Source organism: Engraulis encrasicolus, chromosome 5 (genome assembly GCF_034702125.1).
Source record: "Engraulis encrasicolus isolate BLACKSEA-1 chromosome 5, IST_EnEncr_1.0, whole genome shotgun sequence".
Classification (NCBI taxonomy): domain Eukaryota; kingdom Metazoa; phylum Chordata; class Actinopteri; order Clupeiformes; family Engraulidae; genus Engraulis; species Engraulis encrasicolus.
This window is the reverse complement of record NC_085861.1, coordinates 21,889,602-21,902,146: the sequence shown is the minus strand read 5'-3', so window position 1 is coordinate 21,902,146 and position 12,545 is coordinate 21,889,602. Positions and strand designations below refer to the sequence as shown.

Here is a 12,545-nt window from a genome sequence, read left to right as displayed (position 1 = left end):
ATGGAGCTCAAGGTACATACACCTATTAAAAAGCCACCCATATTAATTTCATTATCATTCAAATGTAGGCCTTCATTTATTTACACAAAAATGGTTAACTTACAGGGTTGCACCTATTTGAAGGAGACATCAATCAAGTAAGTGTAAAAGATTTGTTTGAGAAAAAATGTGAGATTTTTTTTGCGATTTAAGGAGTGTTCAAATTATCTCTCTCTCTCTCTCTTTCTCTCTCTATCTCTCTCCTGTTTGTTAATCTGATTAATCTGTTAATCATCGTTCCCTAGACTGGCAAAAAGGTAAGAAATCTTTATGTTGCAAAACCTTTGAAATGTGCTGGAAACAAAACATTATCGTTTAATTATAATTTATTTTTTATATTTTATGGATGCATAAATGCATTTTAAAGACTTAATGAATAATTAACTAATGATGATCAGAACATTAACACATTTTTGTAAATAAGTGGGAATTGTTATGTTAATAGTTCACATTTATCAAACATTTACAATTTTTAGTAAATAATTAAAAATACTTTGTTAAAAGGTTTGTGAAATCTTGGACATATTATTTGTCAATATTTTATAAAGAATTATTAAAACCTAAATAAATTAAATAATAGCCTAAATACATTTGTTAATGTTTTGTTCATCATTAGTTAATTATTTACAAAGTCCTTATAATCCTTTTTAACGCACTCATTATTATATAGTGTTACTAGTTTTCATATATTGCTTTATATCCTTTGTGGCCCCCAGACCAGGAAGAGAAGATCTACCAGTGTCTCTAAAGACCGCACTCTTTGGCCCCTGCCTGTTCCCTATGACTTAGACTGGCTGCTTGGTGAGCTTTCTTCTTTGTCTTAATGCATTACCTGTATTGTATTTCACAGCTTACCGAAATATTGCTGATGGCTATGATCATTGATTTATTATAGCACAGGGAAGAGTAATTTTAGGCACAGTGCCAGAAATCTTTTAGCCCTGTTATGAGGCCTGACTTAGTTTACTATCAGATTATGTTATGTTATGTTATATTATGTTATGTTATGCTATTTAAGCAATAAGCCACGAGAGGCCGTGGGTTTGTGCTCGATATATAACGGGTAAGGGGAGTGGGGCACGATGCGAAGCGGACATCCCCAATCACAGATGGTGCAAAAATGTGTTGTTCTTGCAGACCCCCTACCCCAACTGCAACATATTGTCATTACCAACAGACGCACATAATCTTCATGTGGAATGGTGTGTGTTTGTGCCTGATTTATGATGGCTATCAGCCAATCAGAATCGAGAACCAGAACGCATAGAGATAGATGTTATATATAACATTTTTCAAACATTTTAACATTGTTTTTACTAAGGGTGCATCTCCATTTTGTAGAATGTTGGGAAATTGACATTTTGTATTGGGAATTCCATTGCATTGCGTGGTAGGATCTCTGAATAGTCATTTCCAAAAATAAAATGCAAAAGTCAAAAATGGTGGATACACCTTTTTGCAACAAAACCCTTCTATTGTAGAGAGGGCTGGATTAACGGGTGGGCTGGATATGGCTGCTGCCTTGGGCCCCCCATCTGCCAGGGGGCCCCTAATTTGCCAAAACTGAAAAAAATGCAGAATTGTGATGATGCAATATTGAACATTTCATTTGTTGAGCTGATCACAGTTATTAGACACATTATCCTTAATTCCTAACTCATAATTATGACAATGTCTAATTTGCCTTCTGGGGGCCCCTACAGACAACTGTAGCCTAGGGGCCACAGGCCGTCTTAATCCGGCCCTGATTGTAGACCTACACTACTGTATGTAGTAGACTACAGTGAATTTAATGATAATGAAGTCCTGTCATATTTCACTGATAATCTGAAGAACACACTTTCGGGGAAGTTGCATGTGAAGAAATAATTATACACCAAATGTGTTTTTTAAAGACCATGAAGACGTCTTTAATAGCTGATAAAGAAACAAACCATTGTTTTGTCCATTGTTGTAAACAATCTGAAGAAGACAATTGATGAAACATAATTCTGCCGTGGGATTCACCTTAATTTCCCTCGGGATTAATAAAAGTACTCTACTCTGCTTCTCTACTATTATAACTCTATTCTGAATTGCTTTGTCTTTCCAGATAGCAACGCTAAGGGAGTCATCCTGCAAGCTTTTGAGCAGTTGAGGTTGAAGACATGCATTGACTTCAGGCCTAGACGTAGGCTTTATGAACAGTACATCAAACTGACGTGGAGTATAGGGTATATAATATACACTGTTCTTCAGTCTTGTTTGTCAGACACTGAATGTCATTGCACATTTTCACCTGCCTCAGGGCCGTGGTGCCTAAATAGTCCTTAACCCTAATACTAAACCTCACACAAGTATTGGTCTTTGCAGACTCCTATTTGTCCTTCTTGACTTGTGAACATAATTTACAGTGTGTGTGTGTGTGTGTGTGTGTGTGTGTGTGTGTGTGTGTGTGTGTGTGTGTGTGTGTGTGTGTGTGTGTGTGTGTGTGTGTGTGTGTGTGTGTGTGTGTTTGTGTGGTTATTGTTAATGTCTACTATATGTTTAGTTTAACTGTACATTGGAGATAAATGCAATTTCAATCATCTGCGCTAACCCTTGTTACATAGATTTTTGACAATAACGTATCCTTTGACTTTGACATTTGAGATGCTGGTCTGAGGTCGGGAGGAAGCTTGCCTTGGCCCAGGATCTCTCCATTGGCACCCATTGTGACACAGTTGCCACAGTGGAGCATGAGCTCCTCCATGCCCTGGGCTTCTGGCATGAGCAGTCTAGACCTGACAGGGACAGATATGTGACCATCAACTGGGAAAACATCCAAACAGGTTTGTACTATATGTACTACCATCTATGATTCAAGCGAAAGGGAGTTTTTCGTCACCCCTGATGCCACCAGGGGCCGCATCTGAGCACCCAATCTCTGTGTGGCTATCTATGATATATGCTAGACCCAGCCACTATGGACCTTACGCATCTAAGAATCCCGGTCCTAACCTACGTTGACCATATGACTCTACGATCTCTTTCTATCTCTTCTTCCTCTGCCTTCCTGCTATCTCTGCCTCTCCTCTCTTCCTCTCCTTTTAAATCCACCTCTAACAATTGTGTTCTTTTTTTCTCATTTGTTAAGCACTTTGCATCCCTTGTATGATACAGTGCTATACAAATACAATTATTATTATTATTATTAGTATAAGTATGTTCACAGTATTTGTCCTGGTCAGGGCCGCTGACAGATTTGGCCGGGCCCAGGACAAAGTCATCTGAGAAGGACTCCCACCCAATACATAAAATATACAATTAATGAAGACCCAATTCTGCCCAATTGGCCAGTCTGTGAGTTAGAATGTGGTATGTTGCCTCAAGGCAATGCATTACGTCATTAAAATCATAGTAACTCATTTAAAAAATACAGTTACTCCACTGTTGTTGAAGAAGAGTTAGGCCACTGTCTTTTTGCTTTGTAGGGCAGATTAGCTGTCCAGAATCTTACAACGGGCTTAAGAAGAAAATGCCCTGCCTGTTCCCTATGACTTAGACTGGCTGCTTGGTGAGCTTTCTTCTTTGTCTTAATGCATTACCTGTATTGTATTTCACATCTTGCCGAAATATTGCTGATGGCTATGATCATTGATTTATTATAGCACAGGGAAGAGTCATTTTAGGCACAGTGCCAGACATCTTTTAGCCCTGTTATGAGGCCTGACTTAGTTTACTATCAGGTTATGTTGTGTTGTGTTGTGTTGTGTTGTGTTGTGTTGTGTTGTGTTGTGTTGTGTTGTGTTGTGTTATTTAAGCAATAAGCCACGAGAGGCCGTGGGTTTGTGCTCGATATATAACGGGTAAGGGGAGTGGGGCACGACGCGAGAAGGACTCCCAATATATAAAATATACAATTAATGAAGACCCAATTCTGCCCAATTGGCCAGTCTGGGAGTTAAAATGGGGTATGTTGCCTCAAGGCAATGCATTACGACATTAAAATCATAGTAACTCATTTAAAAAAGACAGTTACTCCACTGTTGTTGAAGAAGAGTTAGGCCACTGTCTTTTTGCTTTGTAGGGCAGATTAGCTGTCCAGAATCTTACAACGGGCTTAAGAAGAAAATGCCCGCCGCATCTTCGGGTGTTGAGTCAGTCATGTCTCCGGGTATTCAGTCCTATGCATTCACTTTACAAATGTCAATTTGGTTTATCATTGCTGTTGTTTTTTAAGGAGAGGAAAACAACTTTGAGATTGGCACCAATGATACCAACAGCACCATGGGCACCCCGTATGACTACTTGTCCATCTTGCACTACCCCAAAAATGCCTACACCAATGGCAATGGATCTACAATCATCACAACGCAACCTGAGTACCAAGATGTGATTGGTCAACGCCTGGACATGAGCCCTTATGATGTGGAAGAGCTCAACCAATTGTATGGCTGCAGTAAGTTTGCGTGCAGTGCATGTGTATGCATGTGTGTGTACAGGGCTGGACTGGCCATCTGGCTAACCCTAACCTTAACCCTAACCTTAACCCTAAACCTAACCCTAAATTGCTTGTTTGAAATGCTTGATTACCATGTGACGGTACCGAAAGGGCGTCAAACTAGTGGGTCGCTAGGCAGCAGTCGGGCAATTCAAATGAATAGGCAGCGTTTCGTTGCCCAATCACGAAAAACGGGCAATAACGTGAATGCACCACGAAAATTGAAAGTTATGTTTTTCGTGAATACTTCACGAAATGAAAGAGATACGGTTGGTATGTACAGGGGCGCAACTACTCATTTCTGGGGGGGAATGCAAGAACAATTTTGGTGCCCTACCCCCCAAAAAAACACTTAATAATTACTTGGCGCCCTCCAACGCCCTCTCTTGGGCGCCCCCCTCTCTCTGGCGCCCCCCCTGCAATGCATGCATCGCATATACTGTAGTTGTGCCCCTGGGTATGTATGTATGTATGTATGTATGTACTACGTATGTATGTGCACTGTATGTATGTATGTATGTATGTATGTATGTATGTATGTATGTATATATGTATGTATGTATGTATGTATGTATGTATGTATGTATGTATGTATGTATGTATGTATGTATGTATGTATGTATGTATGTATGTATGTATGTATGTATGTATGTATGTATAGGCCCTATGTATGTCGATATGTATTTTATAGCATTTCTGTTTGACATGGACACAACTAATTTTCAGAAAACTCCATCTCCTTTCTGGAGCACTACAACTTTGATGAGGGCACACGTGAGGTTTTTTCATCAGGATGGAAGAGAGTGCGTAGAGCGGATGGCGGTCCCCATTCTGACCACACCTACCTGGGCACTGGCAAGCAGGGTGAGACAGTCATTTTGGAAGTGTGCTATGCTCGTGAGTTTGGGTTTGAGTTTATTTTATTGTTTAAAAGGGACAGTGTACCAATGAATTATTGGTCTTGTGGGAAGGACAGATGTACTGTATGTACCAAGTTATACAGTACACGGTAATTTCTGCCTTTTTGCGAAGCACATTGCATTACATCTGTGTATTAAATGCAAAATCTAACTACCGTATCTATACAAATAAACTTGCTTTGCCTTGCCTTGTCTTGCCTGTAGTCCCTTGAGGTTCTGCAGTATGTTGTCATGATATTCTGCAGTGTGTCCTTCTAGAGCAGGGGTGGGGAACCATATGTCTCGAGGGCCGTTTATATATATTTATATAATATAATTTTAATGTTAGGAAGCTTCACATGAAATATGACATATTTTGTAAAAGAATCTTAGAAAATACATTTGCAATATAATTAAGTTATATTCAGGGGACCTAAAGAAGTTGGGGAGTGTTTTAAAGGTGTCTGCCTGCAATATAGGCCTAAAGTGCAGGGAGAAATACTGGTTTGTGTTCATAGTACGGTCCTCTGAGGACTTTTACGGCCCTCAGATGAATTTGAAGTGGCCCCTCGAATGAAAAAGGTTCCCCACCCCTGTTCTAGAGGACAGACAGACTGACTAAGAATAACACCCATCCTATTTGTCAGTATTTGTGTTGCTCATTCCTTCTCTGGTGTCTTTCAGGCACTGGTGTCTTCATGCATTTCAGCACCAAGACAGGCAAACCTGGAGACACAGCAATATTTAGCACAAGAAAGATGACACCCAAAAGAAGTTGCAAGGTCCAGTGCCTTGAGTTTTTCTACTACCATACTGCCAGTGAGAAAGATCAGCTCAACATCTGGATAAGAGAGTTTGACAGTGTGAATGACACTGAAGGGAAGCGTAGATTCATGGGACAAATTAAAGGTATTTTTCCACACACTAATCCCAATTAACTGAAAATATTATGAAAGACCTTTTAACAATACTTTGTTGTCAAAAGTATGTTGAGCTTTTTGTTTTTGTTTTAATCCCCAGGTTCCCCTGATCGGACGTGGAAACTTCATCATGTTCCTCTGGATGCCTCTAGGACCTTTCAGGTGGAGTTCGAGGGCCGCAAACGATCATGGTATTCAAGCGGGGGCTTCTCAGTTGACGACATCAACCTCTCAGAAACTGAGTGCCCCCATCAAACATGGCACGTCAGGGACTTTGAGAGGAAATTAAGGACAAGTCCCAACAACACGTATGTCTTCAGCCCAAAATACTACTCTGATGAGGGGTACAGGTACCAGGTAGTGCTGAAGCTGAACATGGATTTCTTTGGAGTCTATGTTCGCCTCGTCTCAGGGGCAAATGATTACACACTGAATTGGCCTTGTCAATGGAGACAGATAACCTTCATACTACTGGATCAGACATCCCACATTCAGAAGCGCATGTCTCAACAAAGAAGCCTTACATCAAGTGCTGATGTGAACCTGTGGAGTGAGTACACTCTTCTGACTGTTTCACCTTGACAATGAGTTGCCATTCTTGTGCTCAGAGATGTCTTGTAGATTTATATGTACATGGATGAAGGAGAGTGTACAGTCTTTCCCTGAAAAGCTACATTAAAACTACTATTTTCCATTCTCTCTAATAATTGTAGGTGTCTTCAACAACCCTCGTGTATGGGGAACTCGAGAAGACTTTTTTTCCTATGGCAATGACGCACAAGGTTATGGTTTCTTCTTGTCTGCTAAAGACCTGAGAAGCAGGGAGTTCCTCAAAGGAGGTGACATCATTCTCCTCATCTCTATGAAGGGTGAGTGTACAGAGGTAGCCTATATAAAGTATAAGTACGTAAAAACTTACTGATGTTATCACAACACTTGTAGATAATCTTTACAAAAAACGTATTCCACTGTTCCTAATAAGGCAGCAATGTAGAGTACTTCTACTTGGCTCGATGCACCTCCCACCTCCCACCTGTCCCACAATGTAATGTTGGGAAAGAGTTGCATTTATTATGTGTGCAATCTACCTAATTAGATACATGATTCATATTAAATCGTATTTTCAGACATCTCCAGGTTGAAATCCGTGGATACCCTCCCCTGCCCTAGCGTAGCAGCGCAGACCTGGATTGAAGATACTATCGAAGCAACTACCACACAGACAACAACCACAAAACGGACAACAACCACAAAACGGACAACAACCACCACACAGAGAACAACCACCACCACAGAGTACACCATTACCAGATATACAGAACCCTCACAAAATTATAGTGGACATTTTTGTGCCCTTCATTTTCTGCTGTTCCCTAATCCTAACAATTATGTGTCATATCATTGTGTACTGGTTAAAACCTTTGACCTCTATTCTTGCGTTATTTTATTGTCCATTTTACTTGATTAGGTCTCGCAGCTTTCCTGACCCTGACTACCCTGATCCCAAGTGGCCGCCTTACAACCCACCATACAATCCACCATACAACCCACCATACAGGTAAACACATGATTTGCCTCTCGAAGGAAACACAACACCTCAGTGTGCGACACTGATACACTACAGTAGTATGGACAGTACAGCATATAAACATAGTGTACTGGAGACCAGTGGGTCTTAACCTGGAGATTGTTTTAGTGTGTATGTATGAGTAGAAATTTGTGTTGCGGGAGCGCAGCTCGTCTCAGACACATGTAAGGGGGACGTAAAGAAAAAAAAAAGTTAAGAACCACTGCTGTATATGCTGTTCTAGAGCATTAGAACCTTAATGTAATCACTCACACGATAGACAGATTGTCAATGAAATGAAATGAAACCATATATTATGCAGTATATACGGTATATGCAGGCCTATGTACATGTACGTGCACACTGCACATGTATCAGAGCGAGGGTTCTAATCTGCCTGTTAGTTTAATGACTAACTCTGACTTCAAGTAGAGGAAAGACAGGGAGGATGACTGGCTGAAATGAATGTGAATGTATATTAATGAAAAGTTTGTGCGTGTACTCACATGTGACTGTCGAATGCTCTGATGAACATTGGATGGGTTGGCCTAATAATGCTGTGACATTCTTTATTCTTCTTCCCAGTCCTCCTAGTAAACTCAGCATCAAAATGATTGGCCTCATAATATCACTGGTGCTGGGCTTTCTTGGATGCTTGTGCCGGTGTTGTGCCTCTGCAGACAATCAAGAAGAAACAATCTAGCTGCTCAGAAATGTGCTAAAACTGCTAGTCATGCTTGCACACACACATAGGCTATGCGCAAACACACACACACGCACGCACACAAACGAACACACACGCTCTCGCACACACGCTCGCGCACAAACAAACACACACGCACACACACACACACTCACACACACACAGACACACACGCACGCACGCACGCACATGCACACGCACACGCACACGCACTCACACACGCACACACACACACAAACACACACACACACACACACACACACACACACACACACACACACACACACACACACACACACACACACACACACACACACACACACACACACACACACACACACACACACACACACACACACACACACACACACACATTTTAGAATCTGACTTGAAATGGAAATTTGAAAGAGCACAAAACATTGTTTCCTCTGTGCAAACAAAACATACTGTATGACACCTTTGCAGTGTGTAATGGAACAGGAAGTCTAAGTATCTTTAAAAGTTCACTGGCACACACACACACACACACACACACACACACACACACACACACACACACACACACACACACACACACACACACACACACACACACACACACACACACACACACACACACACACACACACACACACACACGCTGAGAAATCTAAAACATGTGATCTTCTCTGTCCTTTGTTCCTTTGTGCAGTGTCATTGTCAGTTTCAATAAAGTGTTTATACCCTTACCCTAAGATACCCTTTGTTATATTTTTTGCCTGTTGTACCTCCCCATACCCCCATCCAGACCCATTACATTCATTATGTCTAACAGTTAAATGAAGTCTTAAGATTTTCTTTTGTTTCAGACGTGTAAAAGATTTATCCTTTACCTGACACGTTTACCTGACGGTGTAACTTCCATCCTCATTAGAGATGGGAAAATCATATTATGGACTAGGACAATGCAAAAATCACACAGAAAATGACCAACAGAACAACAGATATCATGGACTATAGCCATGGGTATCGGTGGATAGCCGGGGGTAGCCGTGTGGGTAGCCGTGGTTTAGTGCTTTAAGAAGTAGATGGGCTTTAGATTTGAGGGTTGCAGGTTGCAGAGGGTTCCAGGTTGGAATCCCACCCTTCCACTCCCTATCTCACTCCATGGCTGAGGAGCCCTTGAGCAAGGCACCTAACCCCACACTTCTCCAGGGACTGTAGCCAATGTCCTGTACTTTAAAAGAGCCAATCGTTTTGGACAAAAACATTGGCTAAATATAATGTAATGTAATAGAAATCCGAAAGCGCAACCTAGCAACCATGAACAGGGATGAGGGAGCGTACATGCTCTCCCACACTTGGAGTACAATCCAGGAGGGGACTACTCTAACAGCAGAAGGTGTGATCAACGTGTCAATATTAGGTAACAACTCCACAACATCAGCTGATTTTAACCCCTTAAGACGCGGCTTCATACATTTGTTGTTACCAGTATGGTAATGACCAAGTCGTGGTGCATTACTAAAGGCCCTGTGATGTGTCATAGTATTGTAGTGCTATGGTAGTTACATTTCAATGACTATTACAGTGTGCCACTGGAGGTACGGCGCGCATTATGGGGCTACAGCATGGCAAGCATCAACAACCTTTTGACCCTCTGATGAAGATGGAAGTTATTAATGAGCAAGACTAGCAAGACTTGGCCCATAACTACAGTACATTGCATTAGTGGACACTTTTATTCATTAGGACATACAGTCGACATACAGTTATTTAGCTACAGGGTATTGTTTACCGTTGCTGGAGTAGTTTAGGATTAGAAGTGAAGCTCAATGGCACTTCAGCCATGTAAAGGCACTGTAGAGCATCCGTGTTCCTCTGACTGGTATTCAGACCTGCTGCCCTTTTGGTCACCAGACAATGTTGTAAGCATTAGGACCTACAGCTATGGGCAGGCCACAGCTAGGGATCCACATACATGGAAATGAAGATACACTTAGGGCACAATATTTGACCTCCAGTGATCCTTTTAGACTTTTTCTGAGTAAAAGGGTTTAGGACATATTTATGGTGTCATATCATACCTTAGAAGGCTACATGATTTTAAGAGGGCACTTTGGAAAGTACATATTGTTCCCCAAATGGTTACTATGACAAGGAGTTACACCCACTAAGGCACACTGTGGTATTTCCATGCCTCTGTGTGCAGCGGGGCCAGGCCCCATCTGTTGTCTACATTGACAATGTAACACTTGGCATTCCTATCCCTAACTGTAAGTACATAATATTGTTACACTAACCAAGGGGAAAAGAAAGGAATAAGAGATGAAAAGTTCTCTTTAAACCTCTATTTTCAGTAGGTTATTTCATGCATATGTATAAATTAAATTCATTAGTTATATAGAATACAGAATATAGAATTATATATCTTTTTATTTTGTCATTGTAACAAGTAGGCTACAACAAAATTGAGCATTCATTGTTCATTGAAACAATAAATAATTAAAATAAAAGTTTAGACAAGTACCGGTACTTACAAATCTCACACACATAACCATGAAGTCAGATCACACACATCCACACACCCAGTATATACTTCACAAACCTCACATGCCCACCCACACATATCACAGTCATATCCACATGCATGTTGTAGGCACAAAACTATACATAACCAGAAGTGTCAAACGTACAGTAAAAGTAAATGTATGGTGCACGAACAACACTAGCATATTACATAGCTCTTACTGCATTGTGCCCAATGAGGTAGATATGCTGTGTTGTTACTGAAAAACACTATAAACCTGACAAGAACCCACCACAAACTTGATCCAGCCAGCACAGAGTCAGCTGATCATAAGACAAGTACACAGGTCTAATCAGGTTTTACACAGAGAAGTTTCTGGTGTTGGACTTTTACTTTTACTGGAACTGGGAACTGTATATGGCTCTTACTTACATAGGGTTTCCAACCATCCCAAGAAACAAGGAATAGTCCTTTATTTATGAATAAAGGTATGGGTTCCATATTGAGTTGATACGGGACACAGGAGGTTAAAATGTGTTAAAATGCAGGAAATTACATCTAAGAAATACACATTTTTCGGGGAGAGGACTCCCAGACCTTCGCCATGATGAGGTTGACGGTTGACAATCCTATATTTACCTGTTATCAATGACTTGACAGTACACTATAAAATTGTTGGGCTTAATTGAAATACATGCTTTTCATTGTATTCATTTGTTTAAAATGGTATGGCTCTCATTAAAAATTCTTGTAAAAAAATTGGCGTTTATGGCTCTCTCCACCAAAAAGGTTCCTGACCCCTGATTTAGTGCAGTAATGACTGGGTAAAAGCTGTTTTTCACTCTATTTGTCCTGGTTTTCATGGACCTGTACCTACTGCCATATGGCACCTGTTCAAACGGGTAATGGCCTGGGTGTTATTTGTCTTTTAGAATGGAACTGGCCTTTTTAAAATCACCTCCATGAAAAAACGGCAGTGTTCTAGCAGATTTGTTTGCCATTTAAATGGCTATTTTAAAAAAAAATGTATGCCTAACGTTTTGAGCATATATCTACTACTCTTGTCCTAGAAGGACAGAAGGTCACAAGCTTTTTTTTAATCGCTGAAGCTCATTTTTTTGTAACAATGGCTGATCTTGCAGAGCTCTAATACAACATCACACCAAATAAGCAAAACTGTGTACTGGTAGATTCATTGCAAAGCCCAACACAGTTTGTTTACACTCGACACAAAATACATATTTTTTGCCTCTTACCTCTTTGTTTTTCTATACACAAAGTATGTAATTTTGGGGAGGTTAGGAGTCTAGGAGTGTGTTCATCATTTGGACATTGCATGTAAAGCAGTGAGTTGTGTTCACAGTTCTGCAAAACGAGTGCTACTGTATGTACAAATGGATTGTTTGGGTACAGTGAGTTGTGTTCACAGTTATGCAAAACGAGTGC

At 40.6% G+C, this 12,545-nt stretch overlaps 1 protein-coding gene across 1 annotated transcript; it reads left to right on the top strand.

Moving 5' to 3' along the window:
- On the top strand, positions 1 to 7,882 carry LOC134449730 (meprin A subunit beta-like). The gene is made up of 11 exons (XM_063199839.1): positions 1 to 12; positions 756 to 840; positions 2,132 to 2,252; positions 2,671 to 2,849; positions 4,241 to 4,459; positions 5,228 to 5,365; positions 6,085 to 6,309; positions 6,421 to 6,870; positions 7,034 to 7,189; positions 7,448 to 7,616; positions 7,789 to 7,882. The coding sequence occupies exons 1-11, from the start codon at positions 1 to 3 to the stop codon at positions 7,880 to 7,882; spliced, it is 1,848 nt and encodes a 615-aa protein (XP_063055909.1).
- Positions 7,883 to 12,545: the final 4,663 nt, after the last annotated feature.